The 26263-nt window shown below is 39.2% G+C and overlaps 2 protein-coding genes across 6 annotated transcripts; both read right to left on the bottom strand.

Moving 5' to 3' along the window:
* Positions 1 to 87: 87 nt before the first annotated feature.
* On the bottom strand, positions 88 to 7835 carry LOC144203224 (PHD finger protein 20-like). Of its 5 annotated transcripts, none has more exons than XM_077726618.1 (17): positions 7758 to 7835; positions 7000 to 7079; positions 6735 to 6909; positions 6447 to 6531; positions 6131 to 6204; positions 5776 to 6049; positions 5452 to 5511; positions 4780 to 4975; positions 4550 to 4647; positions 4227 to 4340; positions 4083 to 4166; positions 3860 to 4002; positions 3672 to 3771; positions 2973 to 3168; positions 2609 to 2804; positions 1814 to 2036; positions 88 to 1449 (listed from the first exon to the last, which is right to left on the bottom strand). In XM_077726618.1, the coding sequence occupies exons 2-17, from the start codon at positions 7077 to 7079 to the stop codon at positions 1301 to 1303; spliced, it is 2247 nt and encodes a 748-aa protein (XP_077582744.1). In that variant the 5' UTR covers positions 7758 to 7835; the 3' UTR covers positions 88 to 1300. The 5 variants fall into 5 exon arrangements, with proteins under 5 accessions (XP_077582744.1, XP_077582719.1, XP_077582736.1 ...); XM_077726593.1 differs by lacking the exon at positions 7758 to 7835 and adding an exon at positions 7669 to 7734; XM_077726610.1 differs by lacking the exon at positions 7758 to 7835 and adding an exon at positions 7669 to 7734 and having other exon boundaries at positions 4083 to 4163.
* A 129-nt stretch (positions 7836 to 7964) lies between these two features.
* LOC144203743 (arf-GAP with coiled-coil, ANK repeat and PH domain-containing protein 3-like) lies at positions 7965 to 26195 on the bottom strand. The gene is made up of 25 exons (XM_077727325.1): positions 25982 to 26195; positions 20284 to 20341; positions 19587 to 19706; positions 19271 to 19324; positions 17406 to 17464; positions 16592 to 16775; positions 16422 to 16466; positions 16247 to 16342; positions 15996 to 16070; positions 15693 to 15704; positions 15483 to 15595; positions 15368 to 15419; positions 15198 to 15298; positions 14895 to 15006; positions 14557 to 14765; positions 13670 to 13739; positions 13194 to 13291; positions 12681 to 12898; positions 12482 to 12571; positions 12139 to 12228; positions 11398 to 11612; positions 10374 to 10483; positions 10178 to 10288; positions 9910 to 9971; positions 7965 to 8924 (listed from the first exon to the last, which is right to left on the bottom strand). Exons 1-25 carry the CDS (start codon positions 26026 to 26028, stop codon positions 8818 to 8820), a joined length of 2508 nt encoding a protein of 835 aa, XP_077583451.1. The 5' UTR covers positions 26029 to 26195; the 3' UTR covers positions 7965 to 8817.
* Between the last annotated feature and the right edge of the window lie 68 nt (positions 26196 to 26263).

Here is a 26263-nt window from a genome sequence, read left to right as displayed (position 1 = left end):
AAAGGTATTCATGGTGAGACAAATGCTGCTATTTGGTGATACGGTACTGATAACAGTATGAAAATAAAAGGGTCCTACACATACAAGTGCAGTTATTGTAGTTTAATACCGTCAAAATAAATCCACATTTTCATATACAAGAATAGAAAATATTTAGCTTGCTCTAAGTTGGCAGGACGACACCATCAATCAGTGAGTAAAATCTTCATCTCCACACCGATACAAATCCTGCGATGCCACAAATAGCAAAAGGTCAGTTTTTATACTGTATACAAATAGTTGTGTCTTTACAGTGCCTGCACATTCCTTAAGGTTAAATTCTTGTCGGTCTCTATTCTTTATTACTTTTTTCAACTTTTACCAACAATGATGTTAGTCAAGATAATAAACCCTCTAAGCCAACCACTGTCTTGCTCGGCCAATAGGAAAAGTTCTAGAGTAAAACAATGACTGTGGACACTGTATCACTAATACTAAAAGTGTCAGGGCAAGCATAGCTAGCTACTCTAAATCATTTTCTAATATTGTCGGGCTAAGTTAGGTTTTTTTCACTTTGGCCATGCCATGTGCCACGCTCCAACAACATGGTCCTTAAAATGTATCAATGGCTTGTTAAAGAAAAGATGCATCCATCAAATGAATCGCCTTATTTAACTGAAATGAAAGCATTTGGCTTCTCAGGAACAAAATTTATTAGATTGCTCCGTGATGTTGGTTAGCAAAGCGCATGGCAGATTGTATTTGGTGACGTGTCCAAGTGCGAGAAGAATGCTTTCATTGTTTTGGATACTCGCTTGCTTTTTTCACACTCCGTACTAAGTGAAGTGGAAGAGAAGATGACCAAAGATCCAGCCCACTGGTCATTATACTGAGAAAAAGAAAACCTGGGCTCGTCATTACCGCAGCAAATGGGAGCCAGTTGGTTGTGTTAAAACCTTGATCTAAGTGGTGTAAACGTAAATACGCACAAACGCACCAGTCATGGTTATCTGAAGACAATAGTATTGTTGTCTTTTATATTTGAAACAAAAGCAACATGCTGCGCTTCTATAATAAATGAGAATCCTATTGGTTTTAAACAACCTGAATAGAGCAATAATCTACAAAGTAATGTCATAACGTCAGTTGAACAGTCATGCTAACGTGTATGCATTGACGTCATGCACGCGATGACGTTAGTAAGCTGCAGAATGATGAATACACCTGTCTCTGTGCAGTGCATTTAAAGGCTGGGGCTACCACACACAAGCAATAAAGTGTGTGGGTCTGTTGACTGGTGTGCAAGTTGAGTTCCTCTTTGTTAGCTGGAGTGCCAATGTCTCGCAGAAAGCCGTCTCACGATGGACAGGTCATGTAGCAGGCGCCTGATTCGCTGTTTAAGCTGCGGCAACCGTGACAACGGCTCTGGAGGTTCTAGCTCACCCGAATGGTCCAGCCACGACTCTAAAACTGAGGATATGCACATATGCACGTCATATATACATAGACATCTATAAAGCATAGACTACAAACGTGCATATGCAGTATTTTTTTTATTTTTATTTTTCACATGTAAACATCTAACATATCAGCAGTCTCAAACCAGTCCTCAAAAGAGTCGCAGGGGGTGCAGATTTTCGTTCAAATAGAACAGCTTTTGTGATTCGTTGATTGCTGCCAGGTGCTATTTATTTTAGAAGACTCCTCATTGGTTAAACTGTCAACACTGAATTGGTTGAAACAAAGACCATGACCCACTGGGGCCCTTTGCAGAATCGGTTTGAGACCCATGATACATATAGTACATGTAAGGAAAAATGTGCACATGTCTTACCATCAATGTCCTTCTCAATGATGTCCATCCTGGTGATGATCTGCTGGTGTAGACCCTCGACGTGCTCCAGCAGATTGAGCTGGCATACGGTCACCGAGGTTGGCGGGGTGGCCTGGGGAGCGCACCTGTCCCCTTCGTCGCCATTTGTGCACAAGTGCTTTGCTTTTTTAGCCTGGCTTTGACATTCGCCTTCGAGGCATATCGCATCTTCCCTCTTTATTTCCTACAAGTCATGAAGAATTGGGGTGTACACAAGACAACATGTCGATTAATTATATATCATAAAAATATCTCAAGGCTTTTTATATTTTATTTTGATTAAAAAAGAGATTTTTCATTTGGAACATTTGTGATAGCTATTATTTGTGAGGTTTTAAACATTTTTTTTTAATTTTCTTGTAAAAAAAAAAATAAAATTGCATCCTGCTTGCTGCATCTCACTTGCAAGTAAAAATAGGTCATTGCTGGCATTGTCACGTTGCCTTGGCAACAGCATTGATGTGATGAAAAAGGCATTTGCTTTTTTGGTGCACTTGTATAAAACTGGATTCAAACACAATTGTGAAGAGAATTAAGCCCATAGGATTCCTTAACAGTTATTATGAAGTGTGATTTATAATTTGCATATCCTAGAGAGGTAATACAAATATTTCTAATAAACATACAAAGGCCCGTGAATGAATAAATTCACTACTTTGATGCATGGGACAGTGTATAGCAGTTAGTACATCTGCCTCACAGTTCCCAGATTTAGGCTCTTTTTAAGTTTGCCTTAAAAGTGATTCACTCTCTTACCTTATCATCCTCATCAGCTAATTCTTGCTTCACGGTGATTGTGGACTTGTCCTTTGCCTTTTCCCATGACGCACCGGGTTTCTGGTAACAGTGCTCGCTGCTGACATAACTGATGGGGGCCTCTCCTATTGGCTTTTGCTCCTCCTCCAGCTTCCATGGCAACCGCCACAGCTGCAGGTCGGGGTTTGACGGAGTGCTGCGTGACCGGACGGCAGATCCAAAGTCGCGTCATCACAAGATAATCACAAGTCTCCAAATTTGAAGTGAAATCATCATCATGTTGGTATGCACGCACAAGCCATTTTACGTGAGTGGCTCAAATGTTGAACCAGAGCTGACTGACTGAGTGCAGATTCCAACTCACCGCAAGAGACTGATCTTCAGCTGCAGCCCACTGAGGGCCTGATTGAGGCTGTGTGTGTGTGCCAGGAGGCCGCTGGTTTGCATGATGGTGGAGGCGTTGCTGTCCGAGTAGTTTTCCCTCACAAAAGACAGGCCGAACATGTGACCGGAAGTCAGCAAGTCAGGCTCGGACAGGTAACACTGGGCCCGCCGCCAACCTGAACACATGGAGTCACAAAATAACCATTAAAGCGAAGGATAGCTACCGCCAATGAGGAGAAAGAAGGCATGCAAAGGATGACCTCAGTTAGCAGGCTCTTTTCTTTTGCTCTTATTTTTATTACTAAAAGCATAGCTTTATGTCAAAGAAGCCACAATGTCTCAAAGACACCACATGCATTACCAGCGCTCACAAGCTTCTCACTAACACACCCACTCCATCAAAGATTTGAAATTACAATATCCAAATGGGAACAGCTGCATAGTAATGAAAAACAGAAAAGCCAAAGGACTAAGAAAAATTGACATTCCAGGTATTTAAAATGCAAAGTGTGACACAAACTTTCATAAGGTTATGAAAAAATTACTTTAACTTTAGTGCCATTTCAACATCAGTTTGGCCTAAGTGAAATTTAGAGTTTTGGCCAATATCTTGCATTTTCATGTAAACTTTAAAACAAGTGAAATAGGTTAATCTAAAATTATTTTTTCTTGATTATACCTGTGCAATGTCTGCAATGGTAGCAGATGTAGTTGCGTGGGACGTTGTCCTCATACAAGCCCATACAAGTGCCGTGCTGCCAACACAAACACGACTCGCACTGTACACAGACAACACAAGCACAAAAAACAGCAACTCTATTACTCTTACTCAGGGGGGGCGGAAAAGAGGCTATATGTGCAGATTACCTGGATCATAAAGTCATTCTCCTCGTCCACCTCGCACACACACCTCACCACCTCGTAATCCTCTGTCCCTGTGGTGAACGACCAGAAGGGTGCGTCCTCCCCGCTCTCTGCCGTCAGCGTCGACCAGTCGCTGCCATCGTCCACTTGAAAAAGCAGGACAAGAGCAGTGTGAATTGCAGTCTGGCACTTCAGTGTTATTGCGTGTTTTCTTTTTTGTCATTACATGTGTGAGTGCTGGGGTGGTCCTCGCTCAGTTTGAACATGATGGGTGACAAGGTCATGCCCTCGTTGTCGCTACTGCAAACTTCTGAGAGAAAGAATAGTCATTCACATTCAACTCTTTATAAGAAGTGTGCGTTTTTTTTACCTGATTGACTTGTCTTTTTCTTTTTTTTCTTTTTCTTCTTTTTCTGCAGTTTGACTCTCAGGAAGTTTTTCCTCTCTTTCCTGTGGTGAAAACTTTTGTCCCTCTTCATCTCTGCTGGCAAAAAAAAATAACAACAAAAAAGCTGGATTTAAATAGCATTGTTCAAGAGACAATAGTTCCATTTTTCATACTGAATATGGATCATTAAGATATGCATTTTGCCACATCTGGGGAGCCAAGCAAACTGATAAAATTTCTAAAAAGTTGGAGCCTGACATTATACAAAGAAAACAATCATGTTGGTGGAAGTGGTGACAACTGACCTGTTCCCATAGTCCTGTGCTCTTTTTCATCATGGTGACATGGGACACTAGCCATGTCATACAGGAATTGTCCCTCTTCAGAAGATGAACGCTTTCTCCTACAGGAAAGCCCCAAAACAAAAAACAATATATTACACAATTAAATAAATATTCCTGAATGTTGGGCTAAGCCAAGTCAGCCATTCGGTTTGGACCAAGAAATGCTCAGGCCATCTATTGTAGCAACTGACCGGGGCAGGTCCACCAATGTTGCACTGCTTTGTTCTTCCAGCTGCTGCTGTTCCGCGTGGTAGTACTTAATGTGGTAGTGGAGCAGGCTGGCTTTCCGGAAGGATTTGGTGCAGCCAGCAGATGAACATTTAAAAGGATTGTGGTCCAGCTCAATGGAGAGGATGGGAGGAGGCTGGTTCTTGATCACCCTGTACACTGACACACAAGTGCTGATGTAAGTCCGAGGTGGAAAACATGAATTTACATACATAAGAGCCAAAAGTTGAAAGTTAGGCATTACATATTCTCAATCATATTTTCTATGGCAACTTTTCTGATGATTGTTGCCTAGAATAGTTGAGCATTAACTTATCTGTACATAGATGACACTTAAGGTTTGTCATTTATTAAATTGCCGTCATTTTCACTATTAAATTTTAAGTCAGGAATATTTGTATGGTCTCACAACCATCGGCAGATAGCACATAGGCACCATTTTAATAAAAAAAGAAGAATCAAACTTTTGGAGAATATTTTTGAAGGCCTTAAAAATTGTCAACATTGTTGAATGAGTACTCAGCAGATAGTGAATGGGTTCATCAACTATCGATTGCTGGAAGGTTGGACTGATTGTTTAGTTTGGGTGAAATAACACCTCCCTCTCTTCCTAATGGAAATATTGGGTAACTTACATGGTTCTCTGCTGAATTTATGAGTCGTGGGCAAATGGGCTTGGCGCTCCAACAGGACATCTGCTTCGGGCAACACACACATAATGGACATCACAGTCACAGAGTAGCCAACAGATCATTTCCATCAATGCATGTTTGTACTGGAGGGCAAGGAATCTATTTTATCTTTTAAAGCACCTCCTTTCTGGTATGCATTGCCTACTTTGACATTTTTAACAACAACAAAAAAAGTGTACAACAGATGTTGCATCATATTCTCTAAATAGATCACCACACATGCTGGCATGTGTAAATGAAGATGGTTGGTTACATGTGAGTGCTTACCTTTCTCAACGTGTGTGGAGTTTGATTCAGCAGACTGGCTCATCTCACTTGTAACTGGCTGCTTTTGAGTCTCATTGTTTCCAGCCGGTGAGAGAGAAAGATTCTTCTCGACTGCATGTAGAGGCAATGATGATGATGACGAAGACATATGTGGCCCTCCTTTGCTTTCAGGTTTCTCTTCTTTCTCTTCTTTTTCTCCTTCCTCACACTCCTCTTCACTCCCTCTTTCGTCCAAACCTTTACCTCCCACAGCTTTTTTCCCACATCTCGACTTCTGCACAAGCACAAACGCACACAGAGTTAAAGAGTGGCATTCTTGGTTGGATGGGGTCTAGCAATTTGTAGGGGTCCGTACTTTCTGTAAAGCTTTGACCTTGGTGGGCTTCACAGTCCTAACAACGCCATCATAAAAACGTACTGTGTAGGAATCTAAACAGAAAAAACAACAAAAATAATGAGCAAAGGTTAACTTTTAAATAGAAAATGTAAAAAAATATATATATATAGTTTGGATGATTTCTATTAGAATCAAACATTGATGGATATCCAATCCTTTCAAAAAGTTCAGAATGAATAAATGTATACCGACATCAATGGGATTGAAATCATTTACTGCTGTGGTTCTAAACCTTGTTGGAGCTACCGAGCACCACCAGTTTTATATGCCTCACCGTCATTGTTGACGCGCAGTACTTTTGCCGGGTAGAAACGACAATCGGTCCAACAGGCCAGAACTTTGTTGCCAGGAACAAACGACTGGGGGATAAAGAGAGAAGCAAAAATGGATCAGGTTATATGTACTGCTGACCAGTTTGAAAACATATTTCCATGGAAAACATGAACAAGAAAGTGAACCGGAAAATGCCCCAAAATTATTAGGAAGCGATCAACAGGAAGGGAGAGAGAGCAAAGCATCCCATGCAATTTCTCCAGAAGCGGCATTTGTATGCAGGTCATACCGTTGAGACGCTTGTAGAACCGAGTCCCCGCCTCCTCCTCAGGCTTACTCGCTCCAGTGGCCGCAGGTATGGTGAATTCCAGTGGAACCACTCATCGTGGCGGTGGCTCCATCGTCGGAAGTGGATGAGAACGCGTTCTTTATCGTAGTCGACTTTGTCGATGGTGGCCGAGTACCTGACAGATAATTATAAATTTTGTGTGTGTTAATTAATGCACCGAGTATTGTTGGGAATCAGCTTGTCAATCAACATGAGCAATGTGTACCAGTTCTTGTGGCGGTCTCTGGCCTGCAGTTGCACGCCCACCTCAAATTTGATTCCTGTCCTGTCTGGAGGAGTCTTCATCTGGAAACAAATGGTAGAAAAAAAATCAATTCATTCATGCTATTACATCAGATAAGTTTGATTTCCAGCAAATAAACTGGTTTTGATTGCTGTTTGACAGCTGGACTATTTTGACGTCTTCGTATATTCATTTCCTGTGTGAAAGCCTCCGATTGGCCCAAAACAGCGCAGGTCCGCATCTCTGACTTTTCATTGGTCAGAGAAGGCCATAGGTCCAAATCCGAGCCCTTACATTGGTCGTCAATGTTTTCAGTGCTACTGAAAATGGCCCGCCCCATTTCCCTGCTGTTTTTTTACTGATATGGATTATCGTTGCAAAGAGAGGCGATTAAGGTCACAAACTCTAACAATAACTGCCAGAAACGACGGAGGAACCATCTGTACGAATGTAGTCGATGAATTAGCAGCACATTAGACGTTGTTCATTTGGCTTTGGATTGTAAAAGCGATGAGTTAAGTGTGCCTTCTGCGGCTACGCTCCTCCATTGATTATAACTAGACGAGCTAACGGCTAGTACCAAAGAGAGAAGAGATCAGTGTCAAGCGTCATTTTAATGACAAGTTTCGGAACGACCGACAAGTTACTCACAGTCATCGACTACATGCGATCTTTAATTTGACTTATTAATTACTGAGGTCCCGCCAAAGATGGAATGGAGAAAGGAAAAGCTTGTTTACCTCTGAGGTTTTGCAGCGCAGTCAGTGAGTGCACTCATTAGCTACGTCATATTGAGCTGGCACTTGGGCGCATGCGCACTTATTTTTGACCAGAGAAATTGAGGGTTATGACCGAAGGGCGGCGCCATTTGGTTGCATTTTCGTTTTGTGTGCATTTCAAATCATTCTTTTCCATTTATTGAATAAAAAAAACGGACAAAAGTGCTCTCAAGTTTTCTGCTTATTGACATTTTATTGCATCTCATTTGAAGTGACATTTTTGATAGCATATTTATCCCCAAAATTTGATGTGATGTATATGGATTATAGTAGACTATAATCCAAACTGGGAATTTTCCAAATTGGAAACCGAATGGTAATTCTGTGGTAGATCTTCAGAGTTATGAGCATATTAAAACATAAAGGATAGATATATATATTCTTAATTGGGAACATGCATGCTCTTGTCATGAGGAAAAATAATTTCCTCATAACATCGACAGATTTCATGCAAATGAAGTAGAATTTAAAAAGGGGCCCTTTTTTATTTTGGGAATCAGCAAGAACAATTGTTTTCACTAAAACATTTTAAACTTGATCATGTCAGGAATTATTTGTACAGGTGCTTCTTATTTGCCATTGTGAACAGATACCATGTGACATTTTTTTCTATGAAAAAGACTACTTTCCTACCATAAAAAATGTTCTAGAATTCACTTTTTCATGAATAGGCAACTGTTTTTTTTTTAAACTCCAAAGGCACATAGGGATAGTTTTTGTACTTGTTTTGAGGTTAATGAGCTGTTCCAAACAATAAGAGTATGTTGGACAAAATACTGTGGAAGAAAATACACTAAATGTACTTTTGGTTGGTTTTACAATTCAGGATGCAGCAAAGCAAGAGAGAAAACAAGTGCTCTGTGTTTGTAAACACTCACAAAATTGAATACTCCCTCAGAGGATAAAACCAGCAAATCCTCTGGGACAAAATAAAGCATAAAATTGGGAAATAAGAGGGGAAAAAAATTGAAAAATAAGGTGGCTGATTTTGTCCAAGTTGAAGGGTGATGCCCTGGATGGACTACCTGAAAGAGTGCCTGAAGTGCACACTTCGCCGCTTCAGCTTTTCAGGATTATGAGACGCCATGTGGGAGAACTCTCGGAAGATGTCCAGGTATGTGGAGTCTCCTGAGGAAGAACCACAGGCAAAATTGAGGACGCAAATATTGGACAAGGCGGGGCAAAGGGAAGGATGTTTTTGATATGCTAATTAGAGAAGCCCTTTTCAACGCTGGATGGTAGTCACGGCAACGACTCAGTCCAATCACACTACATCTTTTGTGTCCCATCAACGGTCCCAGGCTCAATTAAAAACAAACAATGAACCTCTCTAAGAGAGTGTGTATGTGTGTGTGTGTGTTTCTTTTGAGGGAGAGTGAACAGTTTCCTTTCATTGTATTACAGTCGACACAGTTTCCTGGAGCTGCAGTTGAATGAAGACAGTTAACTTCCCAAAACTAAAAGACACTTGCTATAAAAAGTGAAATTATCCAGCCACATTCTGACATACGTACGACTTTTGTTCCCTGCATGACACATTTGAATGTTCAGGGAGTCATTAGAGTGAAAGACCACTTGTTTAGATAGTAGTTATGTACATGTTTTTACCAAACCCAAAGTGCTTTACAATGGCAAAGATTCACCTACAAACTCACACATCGAAGGGAAATAAGTAAAAAATATTTTTTGTAAAAAGTGATTTTTTTTGTTTGAAATCAAATTAAAAAAATTAAAATTAGTATGACCAAATCTCTAGATGAAAAATCAGCGGCATAAAAATGCTGGTTACGAGAGGGAATTGCCCACAACCACATTGTCAAAAAATAGCCAGGATGAATTGAAAAATTGACTGAGTGATTCATTTTTCCACTTGATGGGTAGGCAGGAAAAAGGTCAATTGTGCACAGTGCTGTTTGTATAAAGAGAATTGGGAACTAATTTTGTTGGAGTGGAAAAAAAAACTCTTCTGGACGTCAATGTTTGGGAAAATGGAAAGTCGAGTTCATAACATTTTCCAGAGCCTAAAGTGTAACTTCAGTGCCATGGCACAGTGCGATAACTACAGGAATGGAGTTGTGAATGTATCGCTTGCACTGTTGCCGGGTGTCTTGACCTGCTTGGGCGAAACCTCCCTCCGACGCACGCATCTCCTCGTTCATCCTGGCCAGTCGCAACCTGAGCAGCAACAAAAGGCAGATGGAATTAATGTCCTGAACGTCGATTAACTCAAATATATTGTTAAAAAGGGCCTCAATGCCTGAATTACAAAAGGCAAATTATTTTTTTTTTAAGCAAGAAAATGTAAAAGCCCATTTAGGTAAGGGCACATTAAGTAATGACCACCTGATGGGTGTAAGACATAGAAAAAGAAAAGAACGTACAATGTGACAATATCAGCGTTGGCTTGCTGAACTGCAATGCTCAATGGGTCCAGACCATCCTCATCGCCGCTGTTTTGGCCGGCGCCCCTTTTCAGGAATAGACACACCTGCCTGTAAACAGAATCAGTAAAAAGGTGACTACAGAAGGCCTTTGGATTTCAAACTACACCAAGCTGACAGCATACAATTCACTCACCCAGTGTGGCCTAGGTAAGTGGCGTGATGCAAAGGGCCCCGCCCTCTTGCATCTCGTTGATTGACATCAGCAGCATTTTGGAGCAGGAACTCACAGGCTAGTAAGGAACCCTGAAGTCAAAAAATATCAGACATTTAGAATAATTATATAAACAATATTAATACATGACACTCATAACGTGGGGCAATTTAGAGTGTTCAATATCAGATATGTTTCCCAGTGGGAAATTGCAAAGAGTTGGAAATATCATTCACAGTGCATAACATCACCCAAAAATTCAGAGAATCAGGAACAATAATTCAACAGAATAGGTCAAGGACAATAAATCATACAGATGCCTATGATCTTGAGGTCCTTAAATAGCCAGTGAACATAATCCACCAAGGTATGTACTGTTTCCAGATGAAACTACATTAAAGAGATGAAACCATTTCAAAATGGGATGCCGAGACCCGGTTGCTTTCATTGTGCCAGGGGTCATTTAATACGCCATGCGCCAAAGTGGAAAACTGTTCTGTGGTCAGCCGAATCACTACTTTACTACTTTACTTTAAATGGAAAATGGGGATGCCACATCATATGGACTAAAGAGGAAAAAGGACAACCCAAGTTGTTATTAGCGCTCAGTTCAAAAGGCAGCACTATGCTGAAAATGGCCGTCCTTTTTTTAGGTTTGTTGACATCGTGGAATTTAAACGCAACATATATTTCCCCAAAAAACGATGCATTCTCTTATTTTAAACTTTTGACCCGTAGTCTATATTCTGAATGAAATATTGAAATGTGGCACTTCCACATCATTTAATTTAGCTTTTTACTCACAATATGTCAAACGTCACAACTTTCCTCAAATCTGGTTTTAGAACACAAAACTGCACAAACTACCATAAATTGTAAAAGCATTCTGATTCGGCTCCAACGGTAGGTACATGGCAACATAATTTTGGAGAGGTACTAATTGAAGTGAATGCTTTTATTGTCATTATACAAGTATAATGAGATTTAAATAGCATGGAATACGCACCCCAATCACAGCCTGTATTAGAGGAGTTTTGTCTTCGTCATCCTTGTTGACCATATTGACATCAGCACCGTGCGCGAGTGCTTCGGCCATGAAGGGCAGGTTGCGAGCTTTGGCGGCTTTATACAGAAGCGCGCCAGGGTGGAGGTATCTGCCATCCTCCGGGTCTGACGTGTCTGGCTCAGCCTCGCCACTGGAGTCCTCGGACACCTCGCAATCTAAGGAGCCAGATAGGCGACATGCAAAATAGCCACGGTCATGACATAGGATCCCTCTAAGGTAAGTAGATCAATTCATTATATGATACAAGATGTATTTAAGTACAATCGGGCAACAATATGGATATGGTTTTTATAACAAGTACATTTATGTTAAGTATAGTCTAATTCTGTTTTTCGTTAACAAAACAGGAATGGTGTAGTGCAAAAACATGAAATCTGAAACCACAATAATTGTGCTCCCCAGTGTTATCCGAGTGCCTGCCTAAGCTTTTGTTGTTTTACTTGCTATACAAATCTTGTCTGCAATTTTAAAACTAGTTTTTACTTCCGAAAATCACATCTGAAAGACCAGGATTTCCACTATTTGCAGCAAGGACACTATTATCTGCAAATAATACTTTTGTTTAAGTAGCGCTTCATTAGGTTGTATCCTAATAACAACACCTGGGGTCGCTTGTCGTCATCTAAATGTCTTGCGGTTTGATTGCAATGATTTGAGTCCGGATAGCTGACATGAACTCACTTTCCTCCGTAACGCTGTGCACTGCCGGCCCCAGGACTAAAAAGTCGGTGCTTCCGTTAGTGCTGCCCAAACCGCTGTCACTGCTGAGGCCTGGAGGACCAAGAGATGCCACAACATAGACATTTATGTGCATTTATAATTACAACACTACAATACTATTATAAGATATACAATTTTAATAGCTTGTAACCAATAGTAGTGAATATTCACAAATTTCAAGTGAAATACAAGCACAATCAAGCTCAAAACTTATAAGGAACCACATTTTTAAGATAAGGATTTTTAATCTATTTACAAATCTTATCTTTATGCACGCCTAATTCTGGATTTTTGTCTGACTTACTTCGAGGTCCAGATGCCGCGTGGAAGTAGGAGAAAAGGGAGTCCAGCTCATCTGCACAAAACAAGGATTCTCGTCGAGACTTGACTGAAGCTGAGAAAGAAAGAAAAAACATTTAAAAACGAGACCACATCATTGGCTAAACACAATAAAGAAGACAAACAATCCATGGTGTGTATGATGCACGAGTACAGGAAATAACCTGAAGAGAGGCTGGACGGGGAGGTGCTGCGAGGCTCCGGTCGGTACCTCCGCCTGGTTTTTGGAACCGTAGTGGCGCTATGGTGCCTGCGACACTTCTGGACGCTCCAGCGCCGCGTCGACTTCATGTCGCCGTTGATGAGACTCACCGCCGTGGTTAGCTTCTTTACAAACTTCTTCTCCACATACTTAGCCTTAATCCAGGCCTCCTTCTCCTGTCTAGAAGAGCATTGTAGATTTGTGGGCCATTGAGCATTTGTCAATTCATATTGCTTGCTCTTAAAGCAGACCAGGATATAGAAACATGCCAAGACCGTACAATTCTCAAAACAAAGGCCTCCTTTAAAGAGGACAGACAGCCAATCAATCCATTTTTACTAAGAGGAGATGGCACTTTGCTCTACAGTTCAAATTCAACAGATGAGCCAGATGCAGTGGTCGATGTACGTAACTGCAGTCTTTTCCGACCACCTCAGGGACATTAGTATTTGCAATAAGGAAAGTTTTCACCTACCTGCAACTGGATGCTGTCGCTTTCCTGATGCCTTGTCCTTCGTAATAAGAGCCCTCATAAATGTGATTGACAATGTTGTTGCCCAGCTCGCACATTAGCTGAAGGGAAAAAAATCCCAGTCATGACCACTATTTTTTTCCAGTTACAGTACATTGTGTTTTCCCATATTAATGCCAAGTTATGTTTCCTTGGCTCATTTTCAGTTTTGAAAAAAGTTCTCGTTTACAAAAAGTAGAACAGATTCTTTTTCATTTTCATTTTATATCTAATCTTCAAAATAATTACGTGTGAATTTTGGGTTTTGCACATTGCCAGTCTCAATAATCCCAGAAAAAAATATTGAAACGATTTATGGTCCAATATTTTGCTCCACAAAGGCCAAGCAATTTAACACTGGGTTTTATAGACTTTTTCTAAGCTCAATTTGGTTTCTGTTAATTATCAGGCCAGGTCAATTTAGCTGTTGAGTGCTTCACCTTTAATAACTCGGGTTCCCACGAGTCCAGCGTGAGCGAGCGCACTTTGGAGCAATGAACGCCGAGACTTCTGAAAGCAAACACAATGCGAGAATTCAGTGAGACACGAGGGCGTAGCACAACAGACATTAGTTGATCACTTTGAGGCGAGACATTCCCCAGTAAGCAGACATTAATGTGATGCTAATCCTCTCAAGTTCTATGCAGGCAGTGCCTGGTAACCAGGCAACGAGTGATTCCGTGCTGTCTCCATTGGGACACCACATGAATTTTCAACAGTTGGCCACAACTCTGAAGGGGGCATAATCTTCTGAATTGCCTGCTATTAACTATTAAATAGACATTTAAACATCTTACTTATTCTTACTACTTTACAAACTAAAATAATCTAATGGCTGTGACTTTGCAGCCAAGTTAGCTGCAGGTCCAACATTTTCAAGCATCATTTCATAGCCAAAATACAACCGGAATTGCAATGTTGTTGGGTGCAGAGATATGATGTCCATATTTTTTTTTAATATTGTGTCAAAAGCAGGAGCATTATTATTAAAATACACAATTTTAATGAGGAATATATATATATATATATATATATATATATATATATATATATATATATATATATATATATATATATATATATATATATATATATATATATATATATATATATATATATATATATATATATATATATATATATATATATATATATATATATATATATATATATATATATATATATATATATATATATATATATATATATATATATATATATATATATATATATATATATATATATATATATATATATATACATATACATATATATATATTTTTTATTTTTTTTTCCATATATATATAAATTTTTCCATTAAAAAGACCTGTGTATGCCAGAACACTCGATGCACAGCAGAATCCCCAAATTGATGGAGGCCCAACGAGGCTCAATCTGGCCACAGTCGCAGCACTGCTGGTTGCCAGGCAAGGAAAGAATCCTCTGCAGGATGCTCTCGCCACGGCCACCAGGTTCTCGCGACTCATTGGTCGAGTCCAGGCTGCTCGTGGATGGAGACGCCGCTCTGTCTAGTTGCTATACAATTCGGAAGACATACAATGAAAATTAGGCAATCCAACCAATGATTAAATGTCAAGTACCCGTCTTGATATAAAGGAATCTGGATGTAAAGAGTACGAGTGGATAATAAAGCATGTGACTTGCCTCGCTACGGATGCTGTCGGGGCTGTCCCTGTAGGCCGAGGCAATGCTGGCTTGGACAGCCTGAATCCAAGCATGTCTTTGCTTCTCTGATTCGGCCTGCAACATGCAGCTCCTGATGGGAGAAAAAAAAACAAAAGCGTGACATGAGGACTATGATCACTTTTCATTCTATTCAGTATTCAAGCATCAGTTTTTGAAGCCATCTGAAGACATCTAGATCCATTTGAAAGGAAAGCCAGTGCAACACTCACGTTGCTGTTAATTCTACCCAGCATTAGTAACGCACTAAATAAATAGTCGTACTTGGTCGGGGAGGCCACTTCAAAGCAGAATCTCCTCTCGATATCCTCGCAGGGTTTGACGGAACACAGACGGAGATCATCCACCACCACTGTGAGAGAGTCCTAGCCACAGATAAAACAATTTGTCAGAAATATCTCCCCCCCCACACACAGATTGAAAAATGTGCTTGCCTTGAACTTCTTCTGATAGACCAGCTGACTGTTTTGGATGGAGAACCAGCGTCTAGAGAGCATAAAGGAAGTTAAGCCGTCACCAGAAGAGGGATTCACAAATCTTTTGTCCCACCTGTTCCATGTCTTGAAGGCATTGCTGGCTCGCTTAAATAAGTATCCTTCCATCACCACTCCATTGGGAGATTCCAAGTTGAACTCAGTCTTGGATTCTTCATAGGCAAAATCCTAGGCGAGCAAAAAGGTTGGTGATGCACAATCGAGATCCTCAAGGATCTCCAGACATTTGTCAATCACCAGGAATTGGAAGCAAGATTGGATTTACCTGCAAGAGCGTCTGAGAGCAGCAGCAGAAGAAGAGGAGGAAGAAGATAGAGAAAACATGAGACACAAGTTTGAAAATTAGGAAAACATTCACATTGGAATATTACAGGGAATAACTGCAGTGTGTCGTGCACTGGGTAAAAGTTTTCCCTCCTAGTGAGGATTGGAGCGCAACTGAATATGGTGTCCATGATGAATTTTAGAAGGCATTAGTAATAAGAGTCAAACAGCATGTTTAAATCGCACACCCAGTGTCTGCTGTCATTTTAAAAATGAAATCGTCATGCCGCATTAGGTAACTCACCCTCTGCTGGATGGTCGCATGTTTGTGCTCTAACTCTCTCTTCTCCATGGCTGAGTCAATCACCAGCTGATCCAGCTGAAGGGAAATTGACTAATTATCAAAAGCAATTGTTGCCTTTAATTCGTCTATTGAACGGACTGTACTTTGACTATTTGGGAAGTAGCACTTATTCACCAAAATGTGAAAAATATGCTGGGAAACAAGTTTATTGGCCCAAATTTTGAGCAAGACATTCAGGACGACTTGCTCACCTCAGCTGCCAGCTTCTTCATGTAGGGGTCCATTTCTTCCAGGCGCTTGTAGCCCTGCTGGAATAAGGAGTACTGGGCATGCATGAAGGACAACATCTGGATAGGGAGACATACATAATACACATTTGTACACTCATACAATGTTATATTTGAGAGGAATTTAAACAAGACTCACTGTATCCAGAATCTCAAATTTCTTCTTAGCCTGGAGGACGTTGATCTGTGGGTAGAAGACGTGCACAGTGTACATTATCATCCTTCATGAAGAGAAGTCCTTTAGTGATATGGCTTCAAACAACAAGGAAAGACACGGTAAGCAAGAGATGCCCGGGCGTATCTTGCTACCTGCAGAACGTAGTCCAAGGCCAGATGACGGAAGCACTTTCGCGAGACGCTGAGAGCGCAATTGGCTTCCTCCACCTCGTGAGCTTTGTTCCTGGGCGCCTGTGCATTCCTTACTTGTGCAATCTCCATGTCTTCACGCACACGCTCAAAGTGCTTCTTTGTTTCCTTGAACTTGCGGACATCCCTAAACAAATGAACTATGCGTGACTTTGAGAAGTGTAGAAGATTGACTTTTGAATGATTTGTAATATATACAAATTGAACTTCAATATTTCACTAGTGAATTTTTTTCAAAAATTGCTATTTCTTTTATCAGTTTACACGTAATGAAAGTGATTTTGTTCAATGTTTACACAATATTGAATACAATCAGTCAAAGGCCTTTGAACTAAATTTGTAATGTTGCCAAATATTGCATTGATGTCCAAAAAAAATCTTATCTTCTTAAAATTGAAGATTTACACTGATAAAAAACAACAGCGCTAGACTGTTATCCGATTAATTCTAAACCTGATACGAAATTATATTAAATAAAATGCAAAATACAAAAAAGGATTTTTTTCTAGTTTGAAAAACTAGAACAAAACGTTTTTACCATTTTTTTCTTCTAAATTTTTAAAGAAAACATGTCTATAGTCATTAGTGACAATCCAAAGTTTTGGATTGTCTTAAATTTCTCCCCTTTAACATGAAACAGTGGTGGTATTTCACATAACAGCCTACACAACAAGACACTTAAATATGTTCTGCATTGACACAAATATAATAACTATTATCAATATAATTTGTCTTGCGAAGAATGAAGATGACTCACTCTTTGACAAAGTTCTGCAACTGTTGTTTGACGGAACGTTGAGCTTGATCAAAAAGCATCTGCGACACAAAAGATAAAAAAAACATAAAAACTGTGTATTTTTTAATCTTTAAACTGGAACATTTGTGTGTCTTTTCTTCAATTATGCGATGGCTGAGCTACAGCTGAATTGGGAATGTGATTATATTTTGGGAATAATACTTATTTGGTTTGTTAGCACTGAGGCATGAAGGGGGTGTAACTATTCTGTATTAGCATTTTTATTTATTAATCAACTCTTTGGCTGCAATTAAAGATGAACCAGATGGATTCTAATAAAATCAAAAAGAAAAACCTCTAATACATTAGAAATAATTCATTAATTTTCCATTGTGTTTATCCGTACGGGGGCTAATACAATAAATGTAATAATTAACAAAAATTCAAAATAAAAAATTGGCTGGCGACCAAGTAAGGGTCCCAAAAATTCGCCAGATTAGGCTCCAGGAATCCCCCCCCCCCCCCCCCACGCAACCTTAGTGAGAATAAGCAGAAGAGAAAAATGAATGAATGAAATACATTAAATAATTCTATGTATCATTTTTTTCCTATTAAGGGTTTAATTGAATGAACGTTCTTATTTCTCATCTCTTACTTGTAAATCAAATCTCATGTAATGTACTTGTATGCCAAAAGAGAGCGATGGAGGACACATTCAGATGAAAAGTCAGTTGGCAAGAATGAATGGAGAAGGAATGTGCGTGGCCACTAGCCATTTATTTTTCTTGACACAATAATGGCGCCTTTTCTTGGAAATTTTCTATCTGAGAAGCTTCCATTTCACACTGGGAGCACACGCACAGAAATTCCTGTAACAATTCCGCTAAATAGGTCAGTCCTTATGGCAGGGTAGGGTAGGGTAGGGTAGGGTAGAGGAGTGGCGGACATTGGGGAGAAGGCCGGACATTTGGTGAAATGTGAGCTGCCATCCCAAACGGTCAACTTTCAATGTAATATTTTCTAGGAAGTCTTAACCAACTACCAAGATGACATTTTCTAGTTGATCCAAGCCCAATCATAAGAGTATATTTGTCTCCCAGAAGAGTTGGGCAGCGGAAATAATCCTGTGGCCAAAATGGCATCCTGAAATGGCCACAAACTGCTAAAAGTCAACCACTTGTGACTCTGTGCTAAAGAAAAAGCAGAGCTGGATCTCCTGACTCAGGACAGCTTGAAAAATATCTCCCATTTTATCACTTAATGTAATTTCCAGTTTGAACTGATTTTACTGAACCAATTCCACTCACACAAAACAGGTTAATCAAGAATGATTTTGAAAAACCCAATGAACAGAAAAGCAATATTTAAAACCATTAGTTATTTTAATTTCTTAGAATGCCCGCTTCAACGCCTTTCTGGAAATCTTCAAATCTTTCTCTTACAACCAGCTGAACTTCTGTGACACACAATGGCCGCTTCCTGTTTGGAGCCACTTAACAGTGAGGTATTTTTAGTCACTTGTTAGATGCCGTCTTGTCTTCATTGTTGAAATATGAACAGTACTTAGAATGAAGCCAATCTATTGGTAGATATGCCAGCGATACTATCCAAATTTGTAAGAAAAATGCACAATAAGTTTCCTTCAAAACCCTTGAAGGTTGGACTTTCATTTTCAATAACTGTTAAATATTAATAATACTAATAATAATCAGAATTGTGGACTTCATGTGTTTGGCTCCAGTTTTTTACCTAGGTCTACGATGTCTTCAGTGTCTGTGTTGCCACGGCAACCAAGGAAATTTCCCAAATACGGGATGAAATAAAATTCTAATCTAATGTAGTCATCCAAAAATTTCACAGGTCAAATGACTCTTAATTGTGCTTACTATGTGGTAATTGATGATTTCCTGAAGACTTTCGCCGCACTTTTCCAGACACTCCTGTAGAAAATAGGGGGAAAATTAAGGAAGTGAAATTAGTAAATTGTCCTAAGAAAAGTAATTATTCTTACTTTCTTGGGGGAAAAAAAATAATAAAAACTACAGTTTTTTTGGTTCATCTTACATAGTCTAAGAAGAAAATTTCTCATATGGGCTTTCTTCCATGATATCATGTGTACAAGCAAAAAAATGTTTAACAATAAGTCAGATGGCTCATTCATGAATCAAACAAAAGAAACTATGATGCTTATTTATTTCTCACCGAAATCATTTCATCGTTCTTGCACTGCTGCGAAAGATCCCGAATTCCGTTGATAAAAAGTTTGTTGGCGCTGACGTAGGCCTTCCCGGCGTCTATCATGCCACCACAAAGCTTCACCAACTGTATGGGGACAAACAGGGGACAAGACTTGATACTATTTCAATCTACAAAATTAATAATGTTGCAACAATTAGGAAACAAAACCCTACAAGTCCCAGTTAGAACTATAAAACCCGCCCTAATATCTTCTTGAAACATTTTTGTGTGCATCCTCGTGATGAACATGTCTTCTAAATTTCATGCTGCTTAGTCAAACATGCTTTGGGGCTGTGGAATCAATTGATCAGTTTTCAATTTTGTGGACAGTAAAACTTTTTAGCTACGCTCCAGCAAAAAGCAGAGATGGAAAGTTTTGATTTGGGAAATTTAGAGTCAAACCCTGATGAAGTATTACTGGGAATATTTGGGTTTAAGTCCCACTCCAAGTTTTAGGGCAAGTCAACAAACATGACTGCCATGATCCGCTACAACCAGTGATGGAAATCAACATTTTCAAAATTCCACACAACATGTGGATGGTTCTGTACTGGTAGCAATGTTTGAGGTTTGAATTAGATACGTGTCATAAACATTATGTGCAATAATATTCAGTTTTATCTTCATTTTACACAAGTAAGGCCAACAGCAACACTCTTACCTTGTCCAGTCTTGCCTCAATTTCCACAACCTCGGTCTCTACATCATCAATATTTGCCCTATAACACAAGAGCAAAAGAAGTTGATAAAAATGTTGTTATTTTACAAAAGGGAGTTCCTGAAGGTCACATTTATATGGCGGCAATGCCAGTTAGTAGCTGAAATTAGCTGTGATTTTGGCCCTATTTTACCGAGAAGTCAAATGTTGCGCACGATATAGAAGGGATACTTGAATAGATCGTATGCAGAGTAGATGACGTGTCACCTTCGCACACGATACCAAAAAGGCCGGAATACAGGATTTATATTGGAACTGAATTCCAGTCAATAGTGATAGTGTTAGTCAGGACATGCCAGAATGTGGGACAGCTGTTAATAGTAGTCAAACAACCCAAAGCTATAAACCTCTGCCATCCCGTGTCATCATACTGTCCCCTAACTCCTATTAACCCGATAATGGACCCGGATGGTGCCCCCGGGGGCCTGTTGTCACGCAACCATGCCTATATGGGTTGCATGATGGGTTCCCGAGTTGACCAACCACACATAATGCACATTTTGAACATGTGTGCGTGTAGGTGGTAGGGCAAGTTTTAATTAAAAAAAATCAAACTAATACAAAAATGTATGTGAGAGTAGTTATATCAAAAACAAGTAAAAAAAAAAAATATGAGAACATCATTATATTTTTTTCAAACACTGCAAAGTAATCGGACAAATTATCCATCAAAATTTACAATTTCCCTTTTTAACACTTATTCGCAACTGTCTTCAAGGTCCTAGATTTTCTTAGAATATTTCTTACATAGTTCTGTCTTCATTAAGTAAAGTGCATGTACATTCCAATTCATGTGGGGGTGATTGACTTGACTGTTGCTTAATATTAAACTTTTTAGCAAGACATTTATAAAAATGTTCATCTTATTAGCATGTGGATACATTTCTCCCATGATAGAATCCAACAGATGCAAATACTAAGTGCGTATGATTCTTGTCTTGTAAATAAGAACATTCTTTCATGGGAACATTCAAATAAAACATCACATTTGTGCAATGTGGCAGTTTTCCCACTGTCAGGAATCCAAAGTTTACAAAAAGAATTTTGGCTCCGACCTAGAAAAATCTGTTTCATTTTTTTTTTAAACAATGACCCCCAGAAGGCTTTTAAATTGAGACATACCACCTCTTCACACATTTCAAAAGTTACCAGGTGTAAATTAATTAATAAAAAAACATAGCACGTTTCTTAATAACAACCAAGAAGACAGAATTTTTCACCATGTCATTCATTGTTGATTATAGCATCAGAAGCAGCTAAGCGTTATGGTTGGTTATATTGAATGTTGACTGGCAATCCAAACAGACAACTATTTAGACATAATAAATGATAAGCTCCTTTGTTAATATGTCCACTTGAAATAGTTTTAGAAGAGCAATGAAACTTCCTGTGCAGGATGACTCTGTTCTTCTTCAATCCCTTTATATAAACACAGTGTTCCTTTGAAAAGACATCCTCTTACATGGAGTGTCTTTATTTCCTGCATAATTCTGACATTTTGGAGAAATAGCAGAAATCCCTGAGTGACCATCCCTCGCACAGTTACAGGGTCCCAACATGCTGGGGAGTAATGGCGGCATTTTTTGCTGCCTAAGCACGCAGCTTGGCTCGCAGCAGAGCGACATAGCAGACGTATGAAGCATGCAAGCAGCACTTTCCTGTCTGGGAGCTGCTGCTGAGGGGGAACGGCTTCCATTACAGCCAAGGAACATCTCACTCCGTGCGTGCAAGCATGTGCATTAGCAAAAAGTTACAGTTGGAAGATAAAAGCCTTCAAATAAAATCTCAGACCAGGAACAAATACTCTTGGCAAATCTAAAGTTTTCCATTGTATAAGCCTTGCCGCATTTGTAAGTGACCCTATTTGAAACAAGTTTCATCCTTTTAACATAACTGGTACCTTTAAGCAAGTTCTAGAGATACCACCCTTTGAAACTCAAACCTTTTTCACATGAAGACATTTCAATATATCGGTGGAAGTATACGAATCACCCAATAGGAGCTAATCATCCACTAGGTAAACTCCTAGTTTGTTTTCCTGTATTATTGTTATAAAACCAAATGGCATGATGCTAGCAGCAGTTAAGGTAAGCAAGGATAGATTTGGAATTATAAATGAAATGTGGGGATGAAATGTCATCCTGAAAAAGAATAAAGCAATCAATTTGTTGGATGTTCTCAGGGATGAATCCTCACTTCCTTCTAGGTTTCCTCCAGGTGTTTCCTCTACTTGGTCAACAATCAGGCCATGACACCACCCTCTTCTATGACCCTCGACCACTTCCATAAACTGTAGCCATGCTTTCCTCGATCTACCTCTGTATGGTCCTGACATTTACTGTCCTGGTGACACCATCACCAGGAAGCAGAAGCATATGCATCGTCCCCTACATAGCCTCCACGAGTTGTAAGTTCAAGAGGAAATGGAAGAGCAATGATGTCTGTCATCATCCCAACACAGCAAACAACCATCACCAAAAATGGATTTCCACAGCTTACCTAACCTTTACAAAGCGTTCATTTTCCATGCACAAATATGTGTCGTTTAAACAATTGTCCGTTCCCATGAAGCACAAATAAATGTATTGTGATGTGAAAAAATATCGAAAAGATGCCATTTGTCTTCAATTATACATTATCACGACTAGAGTGCCAACAAGTCTGAAATTATTACTTATTTGGACCTTTTGCGCACTTTGTGGAGAAGCACCACCAAATTCGTCATATGCAGCTGGATATGATGACAATTAGCCTTTTGTCGAGTCAATGATGATGACAAAGCGTATGTCTGAATATTATTATTATTAAGCCTTTAAAAATGAAAAGAGCCTAATTACTTCATAATCCAAATAAACGAGTTTACATTTAAGCTTTCCTACAAACGTGATTTACCAACAAATTCGGCATTGTCCATCTGTCAATTCTGTAGCCCCCGAGTATAAAAGTTTGTCCAACAATGCTTGAGAACTCAGCCATTCATTTTGTTGCAGAATGCAAAATTTCCCAATAAAAAGCAGATATATTGTAAATCTACATCAAGTACAGATTGAGTGTCTGTAGTCTGTGACTCAGGATGAGCTGTTGTAGCAAAGGAGTCAGCGTCTTCCCCTCACATTGACCTCAATTGAATGAAGCTCCACCACGCTGACGCATTTTCCGGCCCAGTCGTCGTCCCTGTTCTGTCCTGGGCTCTGAACACATGTTGCACATGAGGTCTTCCCTTGTGCAGGCGTGGATAAACGTGGAGTGGGAGGGGGAGAGCAAGGGGGCAGCAGTAGAGGCAGATAGTGGAGCAAATGGAAAGCAGATGCCTGACTTGCGATATGACCTTCCACAAAAGAGGCTTTAGATGAGCGCAACCACCACGACCAATCATTTTGCGGCTTCCGACTTCACACCACAGCTGGGTGATATGACCTTAAAATAAAATGACAATTTCTCAAAAAGATCTTAGTTCTGATTTTATTGCTGTTTTCTCCCTCTGCCTACCCATGATTTAAAGTCTTCAAAACAGCTGCTTCTTAGTCATTTCTCATGTGAAATTGTACTGTTGAGGCACTTTCTTAAGGTCAATGAAAAAAATGACTGCTTTTAGAGTAGAAAGATGGGCATGATAAACAAAAAATGAATTTGTCAACACAAACGTCAGAGCTGAGATCACTGTGATCGGGTAAATAACTTTTGAATCTCGATTAGAAGAAAAAATGTTCAATGCGACGATGGCTAACTCACTGTAACGTATGTGTTAGCGAATATATAAATATTTAAGGAACAAAAGTTATAATACTTGCAATAGCCGAGCAAGCATTCAAAGATACACGAAGGAATAGTAAAATCTGACAATGTATAGAATACACAATTATAAAGAAAAATATTTGATAGCTGTGGCCCATGAAGAAGCACATACAGTAATCCCTCGAATATTGTAGTTAATCGATAATCGAAAAATCACGAAGGAGGGTCACCCCTACTAGGACTACTTTTTCCCCCCCAGTGCTTAGTCCTAGTGGCAAGAGTGGCTTCCACCTAGGAATTTTATCTTGGATTTTCACATTTTTCTGAACTTAAAAAAGTCAATATATAATAATTAATATCAGGGGGTGTCGCAAAAAGGTGAATTCTCGATAATCGAGGAAAGACTGCACTACTAGTTTAGAGACAAACAAGAATTCACCCTAAAGGACAGTTTTGGATATGATTTTTATGATAACATATTTTAATTTTAAATGTGATTCATAAATGAATTGGCAAAAACTGATTAGAATGTCACATTTGTTATACAATAAAACAAAAAAATGAAGAATCTAGGACAACAAACTCAGCTTGTGACTGACGCATTGACTAATAAATGTTACAATTCACAAAGTTCTCAAAGAGTTTCCATTGGGTGAGTGTGAAACGGTGTTAAATGGCTGTTGTTCAAGCGCAAACACAAACACGGCATCGTCCAAACAACAGTAACAGTTTCTTCCATCACACATGGACGGAAGAAAAAGAGTCAACATTTTACACTAACAACACTCCATCTGGAAGTGAGCATTCCTCCTACAGAAGGAAGAGAACCATATGCATTTTTCAATCATTCACATTATCAAGTAAAAAAAATCAAGTAAAGATTAGCACTTAGAGAACACTTAAAATTCAGGTTAAAACCTGTTTTCATCAAATGTTTCTGGGACATTTTAAAGACCCATTACACACCACAACTCAGACCAGAAATGATAAAGACCAAAAAAATTAGTAACCATTTCAAAAGGACTGTTTTTTTTCCCACAATGCACTGCAAAGGAATTAAATTTCCCACGGTGACACTTCATCCCCAGGTTGCCCATAGTGGTATGCACATTCCACTAAGAGATTTTTATATCTATATTGAAATCTTAATTTCAGAAGACGTGTTCATCTTAATAGTTGACATTTAAATTAAGTAGGAGTGAATGTCTACCAAAAACATGATCATTCAACGCAACCATTCCGAGTTGAGATGGATTTCATGTCTAACAACATCAGTAAGTTGACAACAGTTTTTTGGGGAAAAAATAAGTTGTTTTTGTTATTTTGAATGTAATTATCTGTAACATTTCTTTTGAATTGTTATTTACCTTGTTTTTTTTTACAATCAGAAAATGTCAATCAAGCCAACGTAACTATAATAGTAATGTTTGTTACTGAAAAGTTAGCAAAGAATATCATGTACATAAGTACAACAACTAATACATCCATTAGCATTGGTTTATTGGTTGGAAATAAATCCATAAATAAAACTGTGATTTCATACTCTGTTACTGAAAATAGACTATATAATATTCACCATAATTGAACGGAATTGAATGCATATATTGTCATTATACAAGTACAAATAGATTTAAAGCTTTACCATAGAGTGCGCACATAAATAAGTAGTATATTCATATATTTTTTACATACAATAAAAAAATGAAGTGAAGTAAAAAAAAATGGGTCTAAAATGGTTAGCAGCACGGGATCGAGGTAGATTAGTATTCAAATACTATCCAAATAGTTTATACTTTAATTAAGGATATTTTTCACATATTTTAAAATGATGAACCCAATTTCACTTCCAATCGATGAACTCAAAAATGCTCGACTTGGTGGACCAGCACTTAAACGCATCACTCACCTAAAGCGGGGCGAATCTTTGACACACTCTTCAAAATCCACCGTCATTTTAGCGTCTTGGTGGGTTGTTATTCGTCCTCAAAAGGCATGTGGCATGTCCCGGTGGTCGGTTAACTCGATTCGGATTGCTGGCGTCTTTTATCAGCCTCCTAAAGTAGCCGCTTTGCTCCCGCCGACTGAGGCTTGAGGGACCAAGCCCACACGCCCCAGCACCATGTGGCGTTCACGTCCTCTGACAGAGATTTGACGTTTTAACTTACAGCGGCACCCCGAGATGCATCGT

The sequence above is a fragment of the Stigmatopora nigra genome, chromosome 1, assembly GCF_051989575.1.
Source record: "Stigmatopora nigra isolate UIUO_SnigA chromosome 1, RoL_Snig_1.1, whole genome shotgun sequence".
In the NCBI taxonomy this organism is placed as follows: domain Eukaryota; kingdom Metazoa; phylum Chordata; class Actinopteri; order Syngnathiformes; family Syngnathidae; genus Stigmatopora; species Stigmatopora nigra.
The sequence above is the reverse complement of the archived record's forward strand: the minus strand, read 5'-3'. Positions and strand labels throughout refer to the sequence as shown.

Excerpts from the sequence above, each read along its gene's own strand:
- LOC144203224 (XM_077726593.1), bottom strand. Across the intron at positions 4,648-4,779 it reads ACATTGGTGGACCTGCCCCG|GAGAAAGCGTTCATCTTCTG; the intron begins GTCAGTTGCTAC and ends GCTTTCCTGTAG. Across the intron at positions 1,450-1,813 it reads CATTGAGAAGGACATTGATG|TTTTAGAGTCGTGGCTGGAC; the intron begins GTAAGACATGTG and ends GCATATCCTCAG.
- LOC144203743 (XM_077727325.1), bottom strand. The coding sequence starts at position 26,028 with ATGACGGTGGATTTTGAAGAGTGTGTCAAAGATTCGCCCCGCTTTAG. Across the intron at positions 15,299-15,367 it reads TCTATCAGAAGAAGTTCAAG|GACTCTCTCACAGTGGTGGT; the intron begins GCAAGCACATTT and ends ATCTGTGGCTAG. Across the intron at positions 15,007-15,197 it reads GAAGTGGCCTCCCCGACCAA|GAGCTGCATGTTGCAGGCCG; the intron begins GTACGACTATTT and ends TTCTCCCATCAG.